The 26,657-nt window shown below is 42.0% G+C and overlaps 2 protein-coding genes and 1 long non-coding RNA gene across 7 annotated transcripts in view; 1 reads left to right on the top strand and 2 right to left on the bottom strand.

The window, feature by feature from the left end:
* Positions 1-4,917: 4,917 nt before the first annotated feature.
* On the bottom strand, positions 4,918-11,190 carry Slc39a2 (solute carrier family 39 member 2). Of its 5 annotated transcripts, none has more exons than XM_069998404.1 (4): positions 10,873-11,190; positions 10,565-10,695; positions 10,257-10,307; positions 4,918-5,064 (listed from the first exon to the last, which is right to left on the bottom strand). In XM_069998404.1, exons 1-4 carry the CDS (start codon positions 10,985-10,987, stop codon positions 4,993-4,995), a joined length of 369 nt encoding a protein of 122 aa, XP_069854505.1. In that variant the 5' UTR covers positions 10,988-11,190; the 3' UTR covers positions 4,918-4,992. The 5 variants fall into 5 exon arrangements, 3 of the variants coding, with proteins under 3 accessions (XP_069854505.1, XP_069854504.1, XP_069854506.1); XM_069998403.1 differs by lacking the exon at positions 4,918-5,064 and adding an exon at positions 8,716-9,656; XM_069998405.1 differs by lacking the exon at positions 4,918-5,064 and adding an exon at positions 9,623-9,656 and having other exon boundaries at positions 10,257-10,302.
* Positions 11,191-13,328: 2,138 nt separating this feature from the next.
* Mettl17 (methyltransferase like 17) lies at positions 13,329-22,066 on the bottom strand. The gene is made up of 13 exons (XM_069998406.1): positions 21,972-22,066; positions 21,718-21,871; positions 21,496-21,630; positions 20,294-20,375; positions 19,860-19,941; positions 19,414-19,487; positions 17,272-17,366; positions 16,845-16,915; positions 16,541-16,648; positions 16,263-16,331; positions 14,313-14,363; positions 13,965-14,057; positions 13,329-13,749 (listed from the first exon to the last, which is right to left on the bottom strand). The coding sequence occupies exons 1-13, from the start codon at positions 22,047-22,049 to the stop codon at positions 13,459-13,461; spliced, it is 1,383 nt and encodes a 460-aa protein (XP_069854507.1). The 5' UTR covers positions 22,050-22,066; the 3' UTR covers positions 13,329-13,458.
* Positions 22,067-22,267: 201 nt separating this feature from the next.
* Positions 22,268-26,657, top strand: part of LOC138810968 (uncharacterized) — a 40,347-nt gene continuing 35,957 nt past the window's right edge. Inside the window, exon 1 of the long non-coding RNA XR_011367307.1 lies at positions 22,268-22,336. This is a non-coding gene — a long non-coding RNA (uncharacterized lncRNA). The remainder of the gene's footprint in view (positions 22,337-26,657) is intronic.

The following is a 26,657-nucleotide window of genomic DNA, read 5'->3' on the forward strand; positions in this document are numbered from 1 at the left end:
TTTTTACCCCTGGTTTTTATTTTTTTTTACCCCTGAAGTTTGAACTCAGGGTCTGGGCACTGTCCTAGACACTTTGTGGTCAAGACTAGCACTCTACTACTTGAGCCACAGTGCCACTTCCAGTTTGTTTTTTTTTGGTCCAGTCATGGGCCTGAACTCTGGGCCTGGGCGCTATCCCTCAGCTCTTCAGCTCAAGGCTAGCACTCTACCACTTGAGCCACAATGCCACTTCCAGCTTTTTTCTTTTTGCTTACATGGTGCTGAGGAATCAAACTGGGCCTCAAGCATGCAAGGCAAGTGCTCTACCACTGAGCCACCTTCCCAGCCCATCACTTCCAGCTTTTTTGATGGGGACTTTTCTGCTCAGGCTGGCTTTGAACCTTAATCCTCAGATCTCAGCCTCCTGAGTAACCAGGATTACAGGCATGAGCCACTGGCACCTGGCTTTCTAATAAGCTTTTTAACAAATATGAAGAACAGTCAGCAAGTGGAATTCAGGTATCTTGTGGCTGTTGCCAGCTGTTTCTTGGTTCTTGAGGCACAAGAAGTAAAAATGAGAAGGCACTTTACAGCAATAGGATATTACATGGTCATTATTTTTGCTTCCTTAAAAGAAAAAATTAGCCTGGTGCCTGTGGCTCACATCTGAAATCTTAGCTTTTCAGGAAATTGAGATCTGAACATTGTGGTTTAAAGCCAACCTAGGAACCAACCACCAAAAAGCTAGAAGTTGGAGCTGTGGCTCAAACAGTAGAATGCTAACCTTGAGTGAAATAGTTCAGGAATAGTGCCAGGCCTTGAGTTTAAGCCCCAGAACCAGCAAAAGAGAAATAAAAACCACCAAAACAACAACAAAAATCAACAAAAAAAATCAATGACGCACTTTCCTTAATGCAGCTGAGCTGCAGACAAGGCAGCTGGCACTTAGTCCTGGTGATGAAACTGAGAAACAGGACATGTTCATGGTACTTTTGGGGATGGGTTTGTTCAAGACTTCCTGTATCACTGAGTTGCCCTTTTTCCCCTATGAGTAGTTTTTTTTTTTTTAATCTCCAGTGTTGGGGTTTGAACTCAGGGCCTTCACTTGCTCAATGATACTCTACTATTTAAGCCATGCCTTCAGCCTAGCTTTTTGCTGGTTATTTTGGAAATGGAGTCTTAATAACTTTTCTCCCTGGGCTGGCTTTGAACCATGATTCTTTTTTTTTTGGTCCCGTCGTGGGGCCTGAACTCTGGGCCTGGGGGCTGTCCCTCAGCTCAAGGCTAGCGCTCTACCACTTGAGCCACAGCGCCACTCCTGGCTTTTTTCTTTTTGCTAATGTGGTGCTGAGGAATCGAACCCAGGGCCTCATGCATCCAAGGCAAGCGCTCTACCACTGAGCCACCTTCCCAGCCCCTGAACCATGATTCTTTGCATCTTAGCCTCTTGACCAGCTATGATTACAAGTGTGAGTCACCAGGGTGTGGCCTGAATCTATTTTAAATGTGGTAGGTGAGAGTCAGGAGGAGGACATGAGCTTTGGGTCATCAGCAATGTTATGGAACTGGCTGTTAAATTCACATTGTGTAACTGTGTGCAAGGTAGGCAGCAAAAAGTGCTGAATGTCATGCTAAAGAAGAGAAAAGACATAGCTGGAGTCATTGGGGTCATTTGGCTCCCAGGAAAACACATGGAAAAAAGGAAAAGAATTGAAGCCAGTATAAGACTTTACTGGTAGAAGCAGAGCTTGTACATTATAGAAGGGGAGCAAGGTCTTTACATTCATGTGTATTGTTTGTGATGTAGATGCATGTATGAAACCGGTGGCAATTGCCTTGTCTTTCCTACAGATATCTGCACTAGCAGATGGTTAGGTAGAAGGAAGCTAGTAGGTAGGGTAGGGAGAGGAGGCATTTGCTGTCCTTGACTGACCTACTTTGTTGGTCTTAGATATCTGGTGCAGCCATGGAGACACAGCACCTCCCTGTGGTTGGCATGTTTCTTAATAATTTCACCTAATTCCTGGCGGCCCTCCTTAAATTTTCCTGTGCAACAGCCCTGTTGTTTTTTGTAATTCTGCCCATTAGCTTTATATGCAAGTTCTGCAAGATATAGCCTACAGCTTATGTCCATTCTGAAGATCAGAGGTCAGAGGTCAGGGGTAGGGTGTAATGACTCAAACTTATACTCTCCCTCTACCATTACACCCTCATACCCTAACCTCTCCCTCCCCGCTTCAGGTTTAGGACTCTTGCTTATCTTTTCCTTCATTCCCAGAAGTGCTTCACAAACTGTAAAGACTAAAGCTCAAGATAGCAAACAGAACATTCAATGGCAATGAGAATAAAACAGAACAGTGTTAAAAGGGCTTAAAGTTTCAGCTTGAGAATTTTGGATTTCACAGTGTGTGCCAGCATTGGGGCTTAAGCTCAGGATTTCTTGTTTTTGCTTCCCTTTTTTTTGATCTAGGCTGTCACTTTGCAACTTGAGCCACATCTCCACTTCTGGCTTTTTTGCTAGTTAATTGGAGATGAGTCTCCCAGATTATCTGGTGGGGTTCTCAGATCCCAGCCTCCTAAGAAGCTAGGATGACAGGCATGAGTTATGGGTGACTGTCAAGAGTTTGGTCTGATTAGAATCCAGGAGTGTGGTGAACTATATGGTGCCCAGGACAATGCAATTTATTCCTACTCTCTCTTCATTCTCATCAGAATTGCCTCCAAATTGGAGGTAAAAGTATGATGCACAGTGTATTGGAATTTGACAAATCTAAAGACAGAAACTCAGAGCACAATTCTGCAGACATTCCCACAGTCTGGTGTCTAGGTGTAATCCCTGCCATATACCTTTTTCTCACTTTTCCTCATGGCAAGAGATAGCCCTTGGGGGAATGTGAGGATGTATGGGTGGTTGGTGCACATGCACATACCAACCCACTCAAGTTCCTGGATGCTGTGCTTTGGACTCTTACCAGCTTGGAGCCAGGAAAGAGGAACTACTTCCTGCAGTGAGGAAGGAGGCCAGAAGTCCCAAACTCTTTCAGGGCAGGCCCAGTGCCTCACAAATTACTCCAGGACTTTGTTGTTGTTGGATGTTCTTATCCTGATATGACTGACCTCTCACCCTGCTCCAGAATATTTGTAAAATGTGGTTTTTCTTGTAATTTCCATCTCACTTCATAACATCTTACAACTGTGATATCCAAATAAAACTCTCAGCTTTAAAGCAGAGGGAGGAATTGCTGGGCGCTGGTTCATGCCTGTAATCCTAGCTACTCAGGAGGCTGAGGTCTGAGGATCACGGTTCAAAGCTAGCCCAGGCAGGAAAGTCCGTGAGACTCTTACCTCCAATAAACCACTAGAAAACCAGAAGTGGCACTGTGGCTTAAGCAGTAGAGTGCTCACCTTGAGCTGAAGAGGGCAGGGACAGTGCCCAAGCCGAGTTCAAGCCCCACGACTGACAAAAAAAAAAAAAGCAGAGGGAAGATTATCAGAGTTCCAGAGGGTTACCTCACAAAACAATTTATTGGTGGCAGAAATGGAAACCTGACTCTTAAAGGATGTTCTGTTTACTTAGGGAGTGGAGAATGAAGGGTAGAGAAGGGTGAACAGGTTTGAGAAGACATGAACATTGTCCACATAAATTCTCTTTTGATTATTCTACTAGCTTCCTCTTAACTCTTTTTCTATTCCACAAGTCTTCCTTTTGAACCCAGGGCCTGGATGCTGTCCCTAAGCTTTTTGCTCAAGGCTAGCACTCTACCACTTGAACCACAGCTCCACTTCTGGCTTTTTTCATGGTTAATTGGGGATGAGTCTTATAGACTTCCTGCCAAGGCTGGCTTTGAATGACAATTCTCAGATCTCAGCCTCCTGAGTAGTTAGATTACAGGCATGAGCCACTGGCACCTAGCTATAGCTCCTTTTCCTCCTCCTCCTCCTCCTGTCTTGCTATAAAGCCCAGACTAGCCTGGAACTCCTAATCTTCTCATCTTCCTGCTTCAGCCTCCTGAGCGCTGGAATTACAGGTGTATGCTACAGTATCTGGCTATTTTTATTTTTTAACTCTTTCTAGTTAGTTATCTCTTCCACCCCCCACCCCCCAAACACTGGGGCTTGAACTCAGGGCCTACACATTGTCGTTAGCTTTTTCATTCAAGGCTGGACTCTACCACTTTTTGCTGGTTATTTGAAGATAAGTGAAAGAGGATCCCACACATCCATCCCAGGGGACTACACAGAGGCAGGGAGGCAGGCCCAGGAGAAAGATTATTATAAGGTTTATTAGAGGAGCCATATTTCCCCTAAAAGGGAGCACATGGCCTCCACCACCATCCAGGTAGCAGGAGGGTCTGAGGGACAGGAAGTGAGATAGATGGGAGTTCAGGTGGGTCTGGGAGAGAGGGAGGGGCCAGCTGAATGGAGGAAATTCCAGGAATGGGAGGGGGGGCCTAGATTTGGGTTCAGCTGAGGATCAAAGGTGAGCATAATACTAACAAAGAGTCTCTTGGGCTTTCTTGTCTACACTGGCTTTGAATCACAATCTTCAGATCTCAGCCTCCTGAGTACCTAGGATTGCAGTTGCCCAGCCTCACAACTTTATCTCTTTAGAGCTGGATGAATCAAAGCTTCTTCCTGTCATCTAGTCCTATATGCCAGCTCTTTTTCCTCAGGGTTCTTATATCTGTTCTTATCCTTCCTTTTCTTATTATCTTCATCTTTTTCTCTCCTAAGTCCTTCTCCCACCCCTTGCTGGAAACTCTCATCTTTTAGAAATGACAAAAAGAAATTGTTTTCCTTTCCCTGGTGTGGATATTCTTCCAGTGTTCTGTGTATGGAACTGTTTTCTAGCTTTAATCCAGATCTAGGTCTACTTAACAAGTTACAGATGCTTCTGGTTTTGGATGGTAAGAATTTCAGGGAAAGGAAAGAGCACTGATGACTTATTGCAGAGAAGATGAAAGGGAATACAAGGACCCTGGGATGGAAGAAGACAGAAAAAAACTACATGACTCACCTGAGCTTGACATATCCCAACCTCTGCCTCAGTTGCCTCAATGCTGATAGCATCAATAACCTAGAAACCTGGGAAGAGACACACAGGCCAATGTACTCCATGTCTTCTTTCTTACAATCATACACATCCTCCATACCAGAAATCACACTCTAGCTTCCATATAATTGTGTTCTTTTCAATTCATCCCTGCCAGATTCCTGTCAAGGTAACTTAAGTTGGACATAGCAGAGAATCAGTAGGATGTAGCATATCTTCTGTTTATTACTCTAGGTCTCCATATTATATGCTGTGTCCCATGAGGTTAGCCTGTCTGCCATATAAAGCAGATATTTCTGTGCTTTGGTTTCTGTTTGGATTTACCAGTAAGATATGGGAAGCAGATAAAAGATAAGAAGGAAAGAGGTTATTCTCTGTGCCCCTTGTTGTAGGTTGGTGCACTTGCAGGTTGGTAGCATCCCTCCACTAGTGCCAACCTCTGATTTGATGGCTCCTCTAGTTTCTGGTAACTGCTCTCCTCTCTTCAGCCTAGGTAAAAGTCTAATTATAATCACTTAAGGTATTGCATCTTGCTTTGTTCAAATGCCGCCTACACTTTACTAAATACTCCCTTTATGAAACCTGCCTTTTAATTACCCAGTGTACCACTGTATGTGCTTTGTTCTGGGATCCTAACATATGAATGGAAGATAGGAGGGGAGATAAAGGTAAGAAGGAGGAGAGAATTCTGAACTTTTTGCCGAATGATAAACAGGGATTTGAAGCCCAGCGGCCAGGTAACCAAGTTATTTAATTATGCTGAATGCTAGTTTGCCTAGACTTACTAGAGTACGGGTAAGACTTAGCTGTTGGGTGTTAGTAGGGGTGGTAGTAGGGGGTGGAGCAGTGAAGGTGAGATAATGTTTATGAAAGCACAGTGTCTGACACGTAATTAGAAACACGCTGGGCACTGTTCTGAGTGTATTACATGTTCCTGAATTTCATACTGAAGAGAAACAATAAAATGGTGGTTTAAGGAAGGTTTTTTCCCCCCACAAGACTCTCTCTTCTCTTTCTAACCATCTATCTACTATATGTCTATTTTTGTCTGAGGCTTGCCTTCTCACCATTCCCTGTGTGTATAAACTGGGTTTGTATTTTCTACTTGGTAGGAAAGGAAACAAGATATAAAGAAGCCAAGCAGGAGAAATAGGTAAGGAGACAGGGAAATGGTATTCTTTTTAATAAACATAAAAGGGCAAGATTCAGGCTGGTATGTGGCTTAATGGTAGTGCTTGCCTAGCATGCATAAAGCCCTGGGTTTGATTCCTCAGTACCAAATAAACAGAAAAAGCCATAAGTGGCGCTGTGGGTCAAGTGGTAGAGTACTACTAGCCTTGAACAAAAGAAGCTCAGGGACAGTGTCCAGGCCTTGAGGACTGGAAAAAAAAAAAAAAAAAAAAAAAGGCAAGACTGAACACAGAAGCAAGCAACAAAGTTAAACGTTTCTCCATTTCAATGCTAAATTACAGAGCAGGGGGTGGGAAGAGGCTGGTGGTATTATCTATGTAAATCTGTCCTTTCTTTTGAAAACCTGGCAACTCTGGGCAGATGCAAGTAAAGACAGAAAAGATAAAAAGCTAATCTGAGAAAAGGAAATTTAGTTAACTGCCAGCCCATAATGCCTATGTTTGGGTAGTCCCCAAAACATCTTGATATTTTAGAATAAGTAGAACCTATCTTGTCTACCCAGAACCATTGCCTAAGTACTGGGGGCTGCTTAGAAGACTGTTAGGTCCACCCAGGGAGAAAAATGGACCCTTTCCTAGCTGTCCTTGCCCCACCCAGGTAACTGGCCCACCTGTGGGCAGTAGGAGGTGCCTCCAGGTCATGGCTGAGTCCTACCATGCCCTTTGCTGTGGCCACACCTCCTTCCTGCTCTCTTCCTGTGTAGGCAGTCTCCATCATTAGTTCCCCCTTTCCTTTCCCTTCCCCTGCATCCCTTGCATCCCCTGTACCTTCCATCTGGTACAGCCCCCGCATACCTTTATCTTGTGCAGGCCAACAGTATGCTCTCCCCCCAATAAACTCTTCTGCCTGACAGTCTCTTTCCGGTGAACCTTACATTATGTTGGTGAACCTTATAAGAACCATGTGTATTACCCCAATTTAAGATTATGGCTTCCATTTGGATTGTTTGTAACTCCTGTTTCCTAACATGAGGAGCAGGAAGAGACAGGACAGGCTAATGCATTTATTTAACCTTGCTATACTAAACTATTTTAGTATAAAGAAACCTTAACCTTACTTTAACCTTGTTATACTAAAATAAACCTTTGCTAAAACTTTCACCTAGTGCAGCTCTCTGAACATTATTTTTCACCTGTGGATCTCAAGGACCTATGGTTCTGTGAGGAAATTGGGGAGATGAAGGAATCCTTCATCCATCTTCCATTGACAGATTCAGGAGACCTTGACCATGTTCAGGCTATTCGGATTTCCACATTTAAAATATAACAAGACAAATTGGTAAGGGTGTGTCTGCTCCCAGGGGGTACCTTTTCTTTCCCAGTTCTTCACCTGTGTGCCAGGAGGGGAAGGGGGCTGTAAGGATTACCCAAACTGAAAGACAACTGGTAGGGCAGGAAGAAGGAAAGCCACCGATGTGGCTTCTCCGCTCTCAAAACATAACTGTTTTTTAATCCTTCAGCATGAGACAGCCAGAAAGAGACAGAGGTTCAAAGAACAATAGTGTTCCTTAAGACACCGAGGGCTCAATGTGAAAATAGGAACTTGATGAAAACAGACTCCATTTTGTCTGATGAGAGTCTGCTGGATACATTGTGGATGGCTGACAGCTGGTACTGGGAGTGGGGTGAGACAGTTAATGTAGGAAAAATATGACTTCTGTATTTTTGTGCTGGTACTTGGGCTTGAACTCAGGGCCTATGCACTGTCCCTTATTTTTTGTGTAAGGTTGACATTCTTCCACTTGAGCCACAGCTCCACTTCCAGCTTTTTGGTAATTACTGGAGATAAGGGTCTCACAGATTTTTCTGCCTGGGCTGACTTTGAACCAAAATAACTCAAGATATCAGCCTCCTGTATAGCTAGGATTACAGTCATGATCCACGCACCACAGTCATGGTGCCTGGTTGATTTCCCCTGCTTTCTGCTTTGAAATCTGTTTCATCCTAAATGCTGGGAGTGCTGGCTGAACTACTATGGGTAAGGGGGAAGAGGCTTTTAAAAATTGCAACAATGCACCAGGTACCAGTGTCTTATACCTGTAACCTTAGCTACTCAGGAGGCTGAGATCTGAGGATTGGGATTTGAAGCCAGCCTGGGCAAGAGTAAACTACTAAAAAGCTGGAATTGGAGCTGTGGCCCAAATGGTATAGCACTAACCTTGAACAAAAAAAGTCCAAGGACAACACCTAGGCCCTGAGTTTAAGCCCCAGGATTAGTACGTGGGTACATACTTACACACACACACACACACACACACACACACACACACACACACACACACACACACACACACACACACACACACACACACACACACACACACACACACACACACTTTCAACGTTTTCATGCCTAAGGCATGACTTGTCATTGGCTATAGAACTCCAATTCCAAGAGAAAACATTGTATTCAACTTTCTACTCCTCTACTTCCCCTACAGGGCAGCTTCTAGGCAGTTGGGAGAAATGAAATACAATATAGCTGAAGGGAAAGGGTCAAAAGGGCATTTTATTAACACATAGCAGCATAAACAGGAGAAAAGTCAAATCTGAAATGATAGCATTTTTGTCAGTTCTCCACATAAACATAGAATCTAAATATTTCATACTCAGTTCTGAGTGACAAATGGCTTCTTAGGTAGATAAAAGGTAGGGTCCAGTCCCTGGGGAGTGATACCGCTTGTGAATGTTCTTTAGTCTCACAAGAAAAAAAAAGTCTGAGGGCCAAAGCCACAGAGTTGTCTCTTGGTGGTAGGGAGGAATCCTCTTACATAGCTCTAATCACAACAAGCAGGACTCTTTCAGGCCCATAAGGCAATAATGGCCATGAAGGTGAAACCAGCAGCCACACAGCACCACTTAGTCAGAGGGGCACCAGGACCAGCTAGCTCCCGGGGTAGAATTTCTAGGAAGGTGACATACAGGAATGTGCCAGCTGCCACACCCTCTAATACAGCTTGGGCTAAGCCCTGACCTCCTTCAGAATCCCCAGTAGCCACACTCATCCCTAAAGCTAGGCCCAAGGGGGACATGAGAGCTAATGACAGTATGGAAAATGCAGCCCACCGTGATCCAGTGCCTAACTTCACCAGCCGAAGTCCTACACCAAACACTACAAGACCTTTATGAGCCAGGACAGCAACACAGAGTTGTATGGTAGCTGCTATTGTTGTCTGTAGCCCCACAGCTAGACCTTCAAACACTGAGTGAAAGGAGAGTGAGAGCAAGAGGACAAGGGCTCGAAGGGGACCCCGTGGGGGTGAGGGTAGAGGTGAATGGCTGTGGAATCCAAAAACAGAAGATCCACTCCATTCCTCCTCCTGCAGTGTTGATCCTTCAGCAGCCCCAGGACAGCACTGGAATGCAAGTGACTCCAAAAGGAAGACCAAGAAAAAGCCAAGGGAGATGATAAGCTCTCCATAGGGATACTCCACCTAGGAACAGAAAGGGGACTGTGAGCTGGTAGGCAGGGAAGACAGTATATAGATGGATATGGGATTGGGAAGTTAAGGGTAGGAAAATGAAGACTGGAGTAGAGGTGCTAAGCAACACAGTATCCATAGAGTTCGAAATATAGGAAAACAAGCCTGGCCCCCATGGTGAGATCTGAGTATCACAGTTTGAAGGCAGCCGAGTCAGGAAAACCTGACTCTTATTTCCAATTAACCACCAAAAAGGTGGAAGTGGCACTGTGACTCAAGTGGTAAAGTGCCAGCCTTGAGCAGTTAAAGCTAAGTGACAGTGTCCAGGTCCTGAGTTCAAACCCCAGTCAGTACTGGCACACACACATATGTATATATAATATATATGCATATATATTATCAGTTAAAAGAATATAAGAAAAGAAGGAAAAGCAAAACCTTTTCTAGGACTTCACAAAGAAAATGGATTGGACTGGCTCCTCCTTTCCTCTATAGTATCTGAGCTGAGAAGGGCATCTTGGTATTTTTCACATATTCCCCTAAGAAAACATCTGAGTATGAAAGGAATCTCTGGTTCTCCTCACCTCCCAAGCACTGGTGTGAGATACTCACATGAGTGGAATCAGCAGTATCAGAAGAATTTCCTTTACTTTCTGTACTGTTCTAGGAAGAAACAAACAGAAATTAGGTGGGAGGTGGCATAGCTCACCTTCCTGCTCTGACCTTTCAGCAGTACTGTTTTCCTTAAAGTCCAATCTGACCTGTTTTCATCATTCTCCATAACCCCAAGAACTGTTATCCACTCTGTCATCTTACCCTTGTCTTTGGTCCCAACATTTTCTTCCTTTCCATTCCTAGGTTCTGTTGATCACTCTGGCTTCGTAGCCCTGAAGCTCAGCTCTGCCATTGCTGCTGCTCACCTGTCCTATAAACTTCTGGATCTCTGATTCAATTCCCTCCAGGGCTTCAGTGGTCATATGCATAAACCCAGCTCCCAGGAAAACACCAGCAGAGATACAGCCCAGAAGGCTGAGGACCTGGTGGCGACGACCTTATAAAAAAGCAGAAGTTACAATCCAATTGGCAGTAAGGAGACAAACAAAGGTGACTAAAGGGTAAACAAGGCTGTATTCAAGTATCTTGAGCTTGAGGATGGTGAGAATTAGAGCCAGGAATCAGGACAGTGTGAGACTAAGGTTAAAGGGAAAAAGATGGAGTAGGGCTGTACCTGTAGCTGCATCAATCCGGAACCATTTGAAGCAGATAGGAATAAGGCCACAGCCCAGGGTAAGAAACAGAAGGGCAAACAGGCAACCAATTTTTGTTCCTATTAGTGCCTCCATCTGTTGGGTACAGGACAAGCAGAAGCCTCACAACGACAAGTAGAGCAGGAGTGGTATCTTGGGTAGTCAAGAGTGTCTTCACTCTCCTGAGTTTCAGGAGACTCTTGGTGTCCTCGTGTCCCGTGTCCTGGTTGCCTCTGCTATAGCACAGCTCTGCTGCATAACTCACTAGAGCCCTGCCTAGCTATGTGCCCTCCCCTACCTGGAGGCCCCTCCCCTGCCTCACGCCTTCTTGAGCTTCCAAACCAGAAACTCCAGACTCCCTGCCAGGCACTGCTCAGTGTTCCTTTTCTTCACTGCTATGACTAATTCAAGAGTTCTTGATAGTTGTGGCTTATGCCTGGGGTTGACCTAACCCTAAATAGGACAATTTCTGCTAACTACTTCTCTGTTATTTTGCATTGAGGACAACCTGGTCCTGCCTCATGATATATGATCTAAGCTTCCAGGCCCTCTCCACCCCATCAGGTTGCTTCTGATATCTGAACCCAAGCTTTTCAGAGGAGATTTGGGGCCACCTGGGGGTAGAGGTTAGGCTGAGTGGTGCTGCAACTGCCACTTGTGGGAACTAGCGGATGAGGGGACTCCCCTTTCCTGTAACTCCAGAAAAATAGCTCCAGGCATGGAAAACTCAGTGAGGAATGGAGATTTCTAGCATTGCAATATTGAAACCGACACAATTAGATTTCTATAACTAAGCCCCCATTACACATCTTTTTTTCTTCTAAGAGACTTGAATCATAACAAAAAAAGAGTTGATTCATTCTTTTTTCCTAAACACACACACACAAAACTAAAATAAAGAAGGTAGAATACATTCTTTCCTTTGATCAAGGTGACCTTTGGTCTCCTTGCCATTCCTATAATTATTAGTTAACAGTTTTGTTATGTCACAAAAAATAATGGTTCACCAGATGTCCACTAATAGTATAAAAGATATGATTTTTATCAGAACTTGTGAAACTGCCAGTTTTCTGTGCTTCTTTCCATGTTAACAGTTGTGCTTGCTAGGATAAGGTAGATTTAAGGTTCATCCCTTTCCTTCTCAGAGGGGACTCTCTTTCTCACTCTTATATATTCTTGATTAAACTCTTTAAGTGGTTTTCAGAGTTGGCTGGTGTTCGAATCTGACTGGATTCTGCTGGCATTTCCTAATGGGAACTGTAGAAGGAAAATCAGTTGTTGGTGATACTAGGAATTGGACCCAGGGCCTAAGTGATTGTTCTACCATTTACTTGAGCCAAACGCTTAGCCTGGGATTTCTTGCATTTTAAGATAAATCTGCTCTTCCATCAACCAGTAAGAAATGAACCAAACAAAAGTATCTTGCCTGGAGCTGAGTGCTGGTGGCTCACATCTATAATCCTAGCTACTCAGGAGGCTGAGATCTGAGGATGGTAGTTCTGAGTCAGCTGGGGCAGCAAAGTCCATGAGATTCTTATCTCTACACTACTGAAAGAGCCAGAAGTGGAGCTGTGGCTCAAGTGGAACAGTGCTAGCCTGAGCAAAAGAAGCTTAAGGACAACTCCCAAGCCTTGAGTTCAAGCCCCAGTACTGTCCTCCCCCACCAAAAAAAAAAAAAAAAAAAAAAAAAAAAAAAGAAGAGAAAGAAAAAAAAGTGTATCCTGCTTGGATATGCAAATGTGGAGATGGAATATTTGAACATGATGGGAGCCAAAACCTCAGAATAGCAGAGGGACCCTGAAAAACAGAAGGGCACACACACACACAATCTCAGCACTGGGGAGGCTGAAACAGGATCCTGAGGTCAAGGATAATCTGGACTACCTAGTGAGACAATGTTTCAAAAATTAAATAGGCATGGTGGCCAAGTCTATAATTCTAGGTACTCAGGAGGTTGCAGTTAGGAGGATCATGAGACCAACCTGGGCAATCAATTACCAAGGCCCCACTGAAAAAGAAGACTGGAGGTATGGCTCAAGTGGTATAGTACCTGCTAGCAAGGGCAAGGTCTTGAATTCAAACCCCAGTGCCACTGTGGTATGTATGTTGAACAAACAAAAAACAAGAAAATGAAAACAAAACATACATAAAATATATGTAGGGAGAGAAGAGGGAAAAGCTGCTGGTTCTCCTGTTTAGGTGGCCCATAACATCCTTGAGACCTGTTGAACTAGTTTTCAGTAAGCTGGGGGTGGCTTTCCCCACTGTTCTCTGGTGTCTTCTCAGGAAGTTCTGGTCTCTGGAAGAAGCAGTAGTAGTCTTACATGAAAGTGAGCTCCAGGGCTCTGTGGGAAGTTTAACACTGACAATCTCAGGATTCTCCCCAACTGAAGCCTATACTTTTTAAAGAATTGTAAAATCCATTTTTATTCTTAAACAATTTATTACAATCATTAAAACTTCATACAAATGCAGACACACAAGGATACTGGCTCTCCCCTCCTAGATATCAGATAGCTTTAGCTTTGGCAGGAGTGATAGAAGAAATACTTTGTGACACATTCTTGTCAACTCTCAGGGGGATCATCAGTAGGGGATGGGGGAAACTCAGCTGGAACAATCACAGGTAAAAGATCTCCCCAGGAGCTGACACGGGCACAGCGATACAAATCCTTGCCATGTCGGCGGGCTGTGATGATAGCATGCTCCATGTGCCCATCGGGACAGCACAGGTGACAATGCACATGGCGAGGCCGTTTAAGGAGAGGCTGAGTCAAACGAGGCCAGCGATTAATTTCCTCTGGAGACCCCCTGGCAAGGATCACCATGGAGAATGTTTCCTCTTTTGGCTTCTTGTTCTAAGAGAAAAATATGGAGACTACATAGAAGGAAAAGATACAGGGGAAAACAGTTTTCTCCTATATTCCTTTGCATATTCTATATATTGTATATATGCAAGTTCTCCGATCTGCTGGTTATACTATACACTTGTCAACTCTTCCCACCTCTGACCCGTTTTCTTCTAGCTTTCCCAGGTGATTTCTCCCCATTGCAAAATTCTTAGGATACACACCCAGCTGAAGGGGATGGGATGATAAGCCTGGGAGAAGCTACAGGCCAGGGGCGGAGAAGCTGTCAACTGAGGACAAGGAAGTTCATGGGGACACTGTGAACACAAATGAAGACATGAGATAAGACAAAGAACCATCAATCATAAAACTTAAAAATAAGAGAGCTAAGAGAGACTAGGGAGAAAGGAGAACAGGAGCAGAAGTAGGAGTAGGAAGAACTATGAGAATTACTAGGAAGAAAAGTAGATAAGGACACAAAGTAGCAGAGAGTAGCATAGTTTTATTCTCTCTTTTCCTGGTCATTCCTGAGTTCAGATCTATGTGCCTGAACAGGAGGAAGCAATACTTACCGGAGCAAATACAAAACTAGGTCGTGGGTCCAAAGAAGACTTCTCTTTTCCCTGAAATAAAAAAAATAAAGCTGGGCATAGGGCACGGGAGGAGGGGGGGGAGAGGGGGTCTACGCTCTCTTTCATTCTCTTTTGCCAGTCCTGGGGCTTAAACTCTGGGGCCTTGGCACTGTCCCTGAACCTCTTTGTGCTCAAGGCTAGTGCTCTACCACTTGAGCCACAGTGCCATATCTGGCTTTTTTTCTGAATAGTTTATTGGAGTTAAGAGTCTCCCGGACTTTTCTGCCCTGGCTGGTTTCAAACCACGATCCTCTGATCTCAGCCTCCTGAGTAGGTAAGATTCAAGCATAAGCCACTGGCACCCAGCTTTTTCTTTTTTTGTGTGTGATGATCCTGGGGCCTGAACTCAGGGCCTGGGAGCTGTCCCTGAATTTTTTTTCTTCTAGTCTTGAGGCATGAACTCAGGTCCTGGGTACTGTCCTTAAGCCTCTTTGTGCTCAAGGTTAGTGTTTTACCACTGGAGCCACTTATCAACTTCTGGATTTTTCTGAGTAGTTTTTTTGGAGATAAAGAGTCACACAGACTTTCCTGTTCACGTTGGCTTTGATCCTCAGATCTCAGTCTCCTGAGTAGTTGGGATTACACCTGGCTTTTTTTTTTTTTTTTTTGCTCAAGACTAGTACAGCTATCACTTGAGCCACAGCTCTACTTCCAGTTTTTTGGTGTTTAATTGGTGATAAGAGTTTCATGAATTTCCCTGCTCAGGCTGACTGTGAACCTTGATCCTCAGATCTCAGCCTCCAAAATAACTAGGATTACAAGGCAAAGACTGGCACCTGGTATATGGGATCTATTTTTATTAATTCAATCTTGGCCCTTGGTAAATTGAAGACTCCTTTAACATTGAATTCTAATAATGATGAACTATTTCCTTTGAGTTAAGCTGGTTACATCTCTAATACTCTAAACAAAGAACTTTCTCTTTGTAGCAGTAACTTGGCACATAGTACAGTGCTCTCCTTTGTCAACAGCCTCTCAAAAAAGAAATCTCACTCCAGGGCAATTAAATTTATAATAGCATATTGGCTTCTACTTTTATCCAGAGATAGTGTTCTTGGGTGAGCAGTGTTCTATATTGAGGTCAGTAGTTTTTCTTGTTTGTGGTGGGACTTGAACTCTGGGCCTGGGTGCTGACCCTGAGCTCTTTTTGCTCAAGGCTAACACTCTATCACTTTGACTCACAGTTATCACTTTGATTGACAGCTCCACTTCTAGTTTCTGAATGGTTAACTGGAGATAACAGTCCAATGGGGACTTTTCTGCCCAGGCTGACTTTGAAACGTGATTATTCGATCTTAGCCTCCTAAGTAGCTAGAATTATAGGCATAAACCACTGGCGCCAGCCAGTAAACTAATTTTTTTGTTGCTGTTGTTGGTTGTGGGGCTTGAACTCTGGGCGTGGGCGCTATCCCTGAGCTCTTCAACTAAGGGAAAGCTCTACCTCTTAAGCCACAGTGCCACTTCCAGTTTTCTAGTGATTTATTGGAGTCATGGACTTTTCTGCCTGGGCTGGCTTTGAACGGAGATCCTCAGATCTCAGTCACCTGAGTCGCTAAGATTACAGGCATGAGCCACTGATGCCCGGCAGTAAACTAGTTTTTAAAGGGCTAGAAAGTATGCAAAATATATCTGTTTCAATAACTTAACTCTGTAGTTTGTAGTAAACTAGTCAATGACCACAGAAACATGAATATACATAACATATACAAAAACAGGTGGTAGGCTAGATTTGATCTGTAAACTACTTCCCAGTATCATCACCTTGTGTGTCTAGTTCTTGAGTCACTATTGCAAATGTGTGATACAGTTTCTTTAGTTTTAAAGACAATAACAGTTATTAACAATTAGAAAAACAAGGGGGAAGGCAGAAGGAAGGACAAGAAAACTTACCTTAAGGACCAGATCCCGGGCGTCCATGAGAAGGCGGTGCCCAACTTTTGTTCCATTCTCTACCAATACCTGTTCACAAATGTTGAAAATAAGCAGAAGTTTTGAATTACAAGCTATCATCAAAGTCATCAGCTAAGAAAATCCAGATAAGAGTTCTGAAAGGAAAACAGAGACTAAAGATATACACAGAGATCCATGAAGGAGAAAAATTTTCATAAATGCAGACAATGAGGAAAGGCACAGAAACTACAAAGCTTCTTGAAGGAATTTCAACTCACTAGAAAACGGTTTGTCTTACGCCACAAGGTTTGAACCACTTCAGTGCGATCAGCCTTGCTGGGTAGTTCACTTAGGGCAAAGGCTGATACTACTATATCAAATTGTACCTGAGGACCAAGACAAGAAATATGTCAGATCCGGCATCTCCCTATTCTGAGACTACAACAGACTCCCAACTTTCCACCCAGTTTCTCTTATTGCTTTCTTTAATCTCTTAACATTAAATGCTGGATTACAAAGGTGAGGCCACACTTCTCCATCTGTACATGCCACACTTAGAATACTCTAAACAGTGCTACTTGCCTTGGGTGATACAGGTAGAAATTGTCTGAAATAGACACCTGAAATATGAGGCTCCCCTGATTCTGAACCACCTGTGGAAGAAAGAGATGTGCTAATTAAAAGTATAAATGAAGCTTATGAACACTAGGAAAACTGAAGAGATATCTGGACAAGACACATGATCCTGAATATAAAATTAAAACAAAACACTAGATAACAAAGAGCTATAATACAGTAAATAAATTATAAAGGAATAATATCAGTTTCCCTAATCTGTTGATCTTACTCAGTCTATCCACAGTCTACCAAAGGCTTCTAGTACCCTCTGTTTAAGGTTCTTCTTATGTTTCAGTCATAACTCTACTTCCCAATAAAATGCTCTTTCTCATATTCTGTTGCTTTATCTCTCTCAACTTTGGAAGAGTCTTACCTTATTGCTTGCTCTCACCTTTTAGTAGCTTTTCTGCTAAGTTCAACATAGCAGCTGAACTGTCCACACACATATATTCATGTAGGCTCTGGCCCCAAGTGCTGTGAGCTGCCCTGTGATGACAAAAACAACCCACAAGTTCTCATGACAACAGTCATCCCTAGATTACTCCTCTTCCCAACTCCACACCTGAGGAAAGAGTGTTTTGTTAAAGTTACAAAAACTAGCAATGTTAATTCATTCATAATTTTTGAGAAACTAATAGACTTAAAATTCTATTTAAGGGAAAAACTTTTGATTGGTATGTAAAAACTATTATTGATACTAATTTCCTAAATATTGACATTTAAGTTCTTTTTTTTATTGTGAAAATACTGTACAGAGGGGTTACAATTACATGGGCAAGATAATGAGTATATTTCTTATCAAGCATTGTAGCCTCCTCCTGTTTCCCCTTCCCATCCTCCCCCTGCCCCCCACCCAATCCTCCCCGCTTTCCCCCCCCTCGTGCCCCACCAAAGTTGTAAAGTTTGTTTTTAACATAATCGTTTTTGACATAACGACTTGTACATCTCATTGTTGCAATGGGTCCACCTGTATCCCTATTTAAACGATTTGTTTTTCCCCTTCCCCTCCACAAATTATACCAACATCAAATACAGTGAAAGCAGTGGTTATACTATGGGGGAGGGACATACAAAGCAACAAAGAAATAATCTTATGTGTTAGAAACAATCGCATGAAAGAAAAAAATCATTTGAAAAGGTCAGATAAGGTGATGTTAGGAAATGAACCCTAAGATAGGTTCATTTCCTAACATCACCTTATCTGACCTTTTCTGTTTGACTCAGACATATACTAGATATTGCAAATAAGGGAAACCACGGGTCCTATGTTTCTTTAGGCCTGGCTTACTTCACTTAATATAATTTTTTCCAAGTCTTTCCATTTCCTACCTAACAAATGGGGCAATGTCATTCTTTCTGATGGAGGCATAGAATTCCATTGTGTATATATACCACATTTTCTTGATCCATTTATCTACTGAGGGGCATCTGGGTTGGTTCCATCTTAGCTATAGTAAATAGTGCTGCAATAAACATAGTCGCGGTGGTAGCTTTAGTGTGGTCTTGTTTGTAAACATTTGGGTAAATGCCCAAAAGTGGGATTGCTGGGTCATAGGGGAGCTCTAGGTGGAGTTTTTTGAGGAACCTCCATTCTACTTTCCAAAGTGGTTGAACAAGTTTAAACTCCCACCAACAATGCAGTAAGGTTCCCTTCTGTCCACATCCACTCCAGCATCTGTTGTTGTTAGAGTTCTTGATTATAGCCATTCTAACTGGAGTGAGGTGGTATCTCAATGTTGTTTTGATTTGCATTTCTTTTATGGCTAGGCAGGTTGCGCATTTCTTCATGTGTCTATTGGCCATCCTTCTTTCTTCTTCAGAGAAGTTTCTCTTTAAGTCTTTAGCCCACTTATTTATTGGGCAGTTGTTTCTTTGAGGATTTGTTGTTGGGGGATTTAATTTTTTGAGTTCCAAGTATATTTTAGATATGAGACCCTTGTCTGTTGTATGGCTAGTGAAGATCGTCTCCCAATCCATAGGCTTTCTATTGATCTTGCTAGCTATGTCCTTTGCCATGAAGAAGCTCTGCAACTTCATGCAATCCCATTTGTCCAACCTTTCTTTGATTTGCTGTGTTTCTGGGTCTCTATTAAGAAAATTTCGGCCTGTGCCAAGGAGACCTAGGGTTTCTCCTATTCCATCCTGTAATGTTTTCAGAGTGTCTGCTTTGACTCTGAGGTCTTTGATCCCTTTGGAGTTGATTCTGGTGCAGGGTGATATATAAGGATCTAGCTTTAGTTTTCTACAAGTAGTTAACCAATTTTGCCAGCACCATTTACTGAAGAGGCTGTCTTTCTTCCATTCTATTTTTTTAGCTCCCTTATCAAAGATTAGATGGCTATAGGTCTGTAGGTTCATTTCTGGGTTTTCAATTCTATTCCATTGTTGACATTTAAATTCTGATCCCAATCCTTGCCTACTCTGAGGGAAGAAACACTGTAGGTCCAACTTTCCTATTCTACCTCTGGTTTTCTTGATACTGAAATGATAGAAAGATGAATTTGACAAAAATATGCGGAGGAAAATTACTCACCAGGTAACAGAACCGGTACCAGATCCAAAGTCCATCAAAGTTTGTGGTTTGAACTCTGGAATTCGAGAATGGATCTGAAGAAACATGTAACAGCCCACAGAAGACAGAGACAGAAATTTGCTAAGTATGAATTAGGGGGACGATAACAGAGAAGAGATATGAATGCATTTTGAGATTCAATATTTTTCATGTAAGAAGGTTCTAAAATGGTGATTCTAAGCCTTTTTTGGGGGGTCATAGAATCCTTTCAGAAGAAAAGGGAACCTTTTAAAACAATATATATACCACACGAATTCTTATCAAGGAGACTAATGGATAAATAAAGAGAGGTGTGGCTCAGTAGTAGGGTACTAGCCTTGAGCGGACAAAGCTAAGGGACAGTGCCCAGGCTCTGAATTCAACACACATAGTACACACATGCTCAGGAAGAAGTTTGAGACTTTTACCTCATGGAATGCCCTGGAGACTGCTGCAAAGCCACCGTCCAGTCTTGCTGCCATATATATTAGGCTCAGTTCTTCATTGTAGCTGCCATGAAAATCACACCTGCTGACTAACAATCTTAATCTCATAGTTACTTTCTAAGCTTACAGAGAACAATACTTTTGGAAAGTGCTCTTTCAACTCAGCCCTCTCACTCTCCAACATAAAAGGGTCTAGGTTCTAGCTTTCTAGAATACCAAACTAATATATTCCCAACTCTCTGTCTCAAATTCAATGTTTCTTTTCTTTTTGTCTTATATTCAGTTACACACAGGGAAGTTATATTGTTACAGTTCTACCCGTTTATATTGTATTACAACCAATCTCACCCCCTCTTATCATTCTCCCTACCTCCTAAATTCAATGTTTCTTTTTCACTTTTTCTAGCTCACCTTACCTTATATTTTGCCAGTGGTAGGTAGTTTTGTGCAGGACATGTAGTACTGCTTCACGAAGTTTCTCCTCTGTCTGAAATGAGTCTGGGGTGAGAACAAGGACTGGAAGTGAGAACCTAGGGAGAAGAGGGATTGGTTCCAATAACTGAAGGTATTGCTTATACAATCTCCCCCATTGCTACCTAAGGAAAGTTTCATAGATCAAGAGAGAAGCCAGATCTAAAGAAAAACTTTTGGTGACAGTACTATAATAGGCTGGGTGCTGGAGGCCCATGTCTGTAATCATGGTAGAGAATGGGAGGACTGTAGTTTCTGGCCACCCTGGGCAAAATAGTTTATGAGATTCCCATCTCAACAGGAAAAGTGGGGGGTGGTAGCACATGCCTGTCATCAAGGTTGCAGTGGGAAGTATAAAATAGGATTGAAGTCTAGGCTGACCTGGGCAAAAAGTAAGGCCCGGTCTCAAAAATAATCAGGGCAAAAAAGATTGGAACTCAAGCAGTAGAGCATCTGCCTAGCAAGCAAAAAAGGCTCAAGTTCAAACACAAACACCATTACCACAAGAAAAACTAAACAAAAAAACAACCACCACAACTAGAGTATATCAGTATCTCGCTTCTAACAGTAGTTTAACTTAATCAACCCTGTCCCACAAGTTTTATATAAAAGTTGTAAGATTGAAAATAACTATTTTGTAGATTTCCTCACTTCCCTGAAACTAAGAATTTGACTTAAGATGTTACCATGGGGAAGAAAGAGCTTGAAAATCTGTCTGATGATTGTGTTGGGCTCTATGCTGTTTGGCAATAATCGACTGAAAGCCTACTCTGAGTCAGGTACTAGGAGAGGGGCAGGGTATACAAATGAATTAAAAAAAAAAGTAGTCTATCATATGGAGGAACTTCCAGTTGTGAAAATAAATTGATAAATTACACTCATTTTTCTATCCTTAAGAGAACAGGAAAACTCAGAACTGGACAGGGATCCATCCAGGAACTTTTATTTCATCTAATAAAAACACAGAAGGTCCTAGTTTAGAAGCCTTGCCGGAAAAACAAAAACAAAAACAAAAACTAAGAAGATAAAACATGATTGTCAAATAACAAACTGCAGAGTCCACTCAGGAGACTGAAATTACTCCTTGTTCTTCGTTTCCTACGGATATTTGGATCTGGCCTTTTCCTTAGTTGTTCTTAAATCCTACCTGAATTTTCCAGGAATTTTTTCTCAAGATCCATAGCTCTTTTTTGTAACTCCTCTGGTTCTACAGGCAACTGTCGGCTCCAGAGATAATTAGTCAGTGCTTGCACCCGCTTCTCCATATTAGGCATTGGGTTCTCTACGGACCAAAGATAAAAAAGCTGAATAACCGCGTAAGGACCTTGTCTTGTTTCCTTTCTGAACTCGCTGGCTCGCAGTAACTCACCAAGCAGCTGCAGCTGCGCGGCGTTAGCCAGTGTCTGCGGCAGCCGCAGGTGCGGAAGGCGCAGGATGCCAGGATGTTTACGATGGGGCTTCTTCCCCAGAAAATCAGACTTGTTATCTATCTGGGTCACTCCAGGTGCCAGGACGGCGAGAGCCTGAGGCCGGGAAAGAAATGCTGATTGCAAGGCAAAAAGGAAAGTTGCAAGAGCTTGTTAACAGAAAGGGGACTGTCCCATAGCAGAAGTATGCATTTACCCGGGATTGGGGAGCTAGTCGAAGGGTACGGCACCACCTGCCCGATAACAGGAACCTTAGGTCTCGAGCGGCCGCCATGGCTTCCGACTCAAACAGGAAGCGGAAGTGGAAGTACCAGTGACTCTGAACCTAACATCGCGGTAACCATTCTCCGCGGAACTTTCCGGATGGTAGCCAATGAGAAAAGCGAGTATGTGCTAGTAGCCAATAAGCAACCAATATGTAGCTATTAGTGAAGCGGAAATGGTATGTGGGCGGGACTTGCTAGGATGTCATGACGTTATCCATAGGCGTGGACAGGGCCTTTCGCGGGTTGGGGCTAGTCTCCGGACCGGATTGACGTCTAGTGCTAAGGATGACATGAGGTAAACCGTGTCACTTTTTTTAGGCGACTAAAAGTAATAAAAGTTAATTATTAAGTAGTCAGTAGTTTCATAAACATTGAACCTACTTAATAAGCTCATTTCTTTTATTTGTTAGTTTCTCTTCAAGATAAACTGATCTTTTCATGTATGTGCCAGACACTGTACCAAAATCTTTTTTTAAAATTTAATTTAATTTTATTTGTGAACATGCTGTACAGAGGGGTTACAATTACATGGGCAGGGTAATGCATACATTTCTTACCAAGCATTGCAGCCTCCTCCTTTGTTTACCCTTCACATCCCTTTCCAGCCCCCCCCATCCTCCCCCCCCCCCCCCCTCGCACCGACGTTGTAAAGCTCGTTTTCGACATGACAACTATGTACCAAAATCTTAACAGGATACTTCTTCGGGTTCTTACAGTCTCAAGTAGGTTCTGTTGTTAACCCCATTTTGCAGTTAGGCGAGTGAGGCTTCAGGAGATAAAAGTGCTCAGGATCACAAACTGAATTTAAACAGAGATTCTTTTTTTATTTTTATTTTTATTGTGAAAATACTGTACAGAGGGGTTACAATTACTTGGGCAAGATAATGAGTACATTTCTTATCAAGCATTGTTGCTTCCTCCTTTAAACAGAGATTCTTAAGTCGGAGCTTCATCTTTAAATACAATGCTGTACTGTGCATTACTAACATTTATGCCAAATGCCCAGAAGTGTTAACACATAACATTATAACATAAAACATGCATTCTTTTTGAATGCCAGGTAAGGGTGGCTTACCCCAGTAATCCTAGCTACTCAGGAGGCTGAGATCTGAGGATGGCGGTTACAAAGCCAGCCAGGACAAGAAAGTCCAGAGGACTCTGCAAAAAACCACCAGAAAACTGGAAGTGGTGCTGTGGCTCAAGTGGTAGGGTACTGGCCCAGAGTTCAAGCCCCATGACTGACAAAAAAGAAGAAAATATTTGATTTTAATAAGAGACTTCTATAAGTTTTGTAGTACTTTGCCTTATTTCATAGTACCAGTTTGTGTCAGTAATAAATAAAATATACCTGTCACCTATAGGTCAGCTGTAATATAAGATTGATGGCTAGTTTTTGTTATGAGGAAGTAGCAGAACAAGGGATAAAATGCTTGTCCTCTAAAGTCTATCATTCTGAGGTTAAATTTTAGAGCACTGGGATAATAGTTGTTGCCCCATGAAGTTGAAGTGGCTCAGTCCTGTTATCTTAGCTACTCATGAGGCTGAAGATTGAGGTTTGAAGTTATTGAGGGCAGGAAAATGTTGGAATCTTAAGTTAACCAGCAACTATCTTGAAATGGCAAGTGCCAGCCTTGAGGGGAAAAAAAGCTAAGGGACAGTGCTCAAGCTCAGCATACGCTATAAATAACTAAATTGAGATAATTTAATCTGTCTTAAAGTAAATGCTCAACTACAAAACAGCCAAAATGCAAATTAGACTTTGATTAGTACTTTTTGAAAAACATGCAACAAATATGGGATATAATCTGGACAGACTGCTTCTATATTTAATGTGAACTATTTAGATCTCTTTTGAACATTTAAAAGTTTCTTTGAAGGGGGGAGGCTGGGAAGGGATGTGAAGGGTAAACAAAGGAGGAGGCTGCAATGCTTGGTAAGAAATGTACGCATTATCCTGCCCACGTAATTGTAACTCCTCTGTACAGTATGTTCACAAATAAAATAAAATTAAATTAAAAAAAAAGTTTCTTTGAGGCAATGCCTTTAGTAAGTACTGATACTATCTCTATAAAATCTTCTTAAGATGTGTATTGTTCTCAAGAATCCTTGAATCTTTGTTGTACTATCACCTAAATTAGTACTGATGAAAATCTTTAATGGATAATCAACAATTTTTGTCACAGATAAGATACTAAATGTGCCAGTGGCTCACACCTGTAATTTTAGCTACTAAGGAGGTTGAGATCGAGGATCACGGTTCAAAGCCAGCCCAGTTAGCAAAGTCTGTGAGACTTATCTCCAATAAACCACCAGAATACTGGAAGTGGCTCAGTGGCTTAAGTGGTAGAGTGCTAGCCTTGAGCTGAAGAGTTTAGGGACAGCACCCAGGCCCAGAGTTCAAGCCGACAAAAAAGATACTAAATTAGATTAAATATTAGATATTAATATTAGATATTAATTACATAAAATACTAAATTACTATACTTTAAAAAGCCTTGAGTGTGTGTTTTAGATTGATTTCCCTGTTTTAGGGAAATGACAGTCAGTAGCTTCAGTTCTCATGGTAATAAAGCAAATAAAAAATGTTTATAAAAGTTGTATCTTGGGCTGGGAAGGTGGCTCAGTGGTAGAGTGCTTGCCTTGCATGCCTGAGGCCCTGGGTTCAATTCCTCAGCACCACATAAGCAAAAAGAAAAAAGCCGGAAGTGGCGCTGTGGCTCAAGTGGTAGAGCGCTAGCCTTCAGCTGAAGAGCTGAGGGACAGTGCCCAGGCCCAGAGTTCAGGCCCCGCGACCGGACTCAAAAAAAAAAAAAAAAAAAAAGTTGTATCTTGTATCAAAATTAACTCCAGGAAATGGAAACGAGGTTTTTTTTCATTGTTTTTGTTTTCTTTTTGTCTTTTGTGTTTTGTTTATCTGTATTTAGGAGGATAAGAGGTGGCACAGAAATGGAGGGACAAAGGGTGAACAAATACAGAAGTGGACCCACTAGACACTTGGTTGAAAATGAACTATACAAGCCGGGTGTTGATGGCTCACACTTGTAATCCTAGCTACTCAGGAGGCTGAGATTTGAGGATTAGTCTCTGACACTCTTATCTTCAATAAACCACCAGAAAACTGGAAGTAGTGCTGTGGCTCCAGTGGTAGAGGGCTAGCCTTGAGCTGAAGAGCTGAGGAATAGCGCCTAGGCCCAGAGTTCAAGCCCCTTGACTGACAAAAAAGAAAAGAAAATGAATTATATAACTCATGGATGGGGACAGGAGGGAAAAACTGGGAGAGAGTGAGGGAAGGAGTGACATTGTCAAAAAGAAATGTACTCATTACCTGACTTATAAAGCTGTAACCCCTCTGTATATCACCTTTACAACAACAATACAAAATTACAGAAATAACTGGAAAAATAAGTCATTTCAATCACGTTTAAAAAATATTTCTGACAGAAATATGTATGTTTAAATACATGATATATTATAGACGTTCATGTGTAATATATCTAAATATGCATGTAATTTTTGCTCATACTACTAAAGATACTGCTTGTTTAAAAAAAAAAAAAGCTGGGTGCCAGTGGCTCACACCTGTAATCCTAGCTACTTAGGAGGCTGAGATCTGAGGATCACTGTTTATAACTAGCTTGGGCAGGAAAGTCTGTGAGACTCTTATCTCCAATAAACCTCTCAAAACTGGAAGTGGCGCAGTGGCTCAAGTGGTAAGGCGCTTGCCTTGAGCTGAAGACCTGAGAGACAGTGTTCAGGCCCAGAGTTCAAGCCCCGTGACTGACAAACAAAAAAGCTGGACTTTGGTGTTTAACAGCCAGCAGTTTATGTGAGTTTACCCATTCATTATTAGTATCACAAGTGTGATGCTACCTGGTTATTTACCAGGTAACCAGGTGATTTACCTGGTTATTTCCAGGTAAATATATGTACTTACTTTTTGTCTAATTAAACCTTAATTGAACTCTCCTTTTATGCATTTATGTCAGAGAGGTGATTACTATCCTTACATGCATAGGGAGAGTCTTTGATAGAAATGGACAGTTTAGTAGTAGCTTAACCCATATGTACTGTGTTAGAATTTGTGTTAGTAGTTTAGGCACTAGCTCTGTGTGCAAAGAATGTAATGCCATTTGTCCCATTCTACTTTGACTTCAAGGAGCATTAAGCCCACCAATTAGGCAACTACCATTAAGTTAATGATACTTTCTATGCAGATTAAGTATTATCTTAGTCTTTTAGCTAAGGAATTTTTCTGGAAGCTATTCAATTCCTTAAAAACAAAATAAAACAGATATGAACATTACACATATAAAATATAAAAATAAATATAAAATAGAATATATAAATATATAAACATAAATATATAAATATTTATGTATACATAAAATATATACACAAATATATAATAAATAATATAATATATAAAATATAAAATAAAGATATAAAATGGATATAAAACATTACACATTTAAAGGTTTTATAGAGTAGTGGATGATGGATGATCTTTAATGTTTATTTTATTATTTTATTATTTTTTGCCAGTCATGGGGTCTGAACTCTGGGCCTGGTCACTGACCCTCAGCTTTTCAGCTCAAGGCTAGCAGGCTAGCACAGCA

The sequence above is a fragment of the Dipodomys merriami genome, unplaced genomic scaffold (genome assembly GCF_024711535.1).
Source record: "Dipodomys merriami isolate MVZ:Mamm:240054 unplaced genomic scaffold, mDipMer1.0.p SCAF_518, whole genome shotgun sequence".
Taxonomy (NCBI): Eukaryota; Metazoa; Chordata; class Mammalia; order Rodentia; family Heteromyidae; genus Dipodomys; species Dipodomys merriami.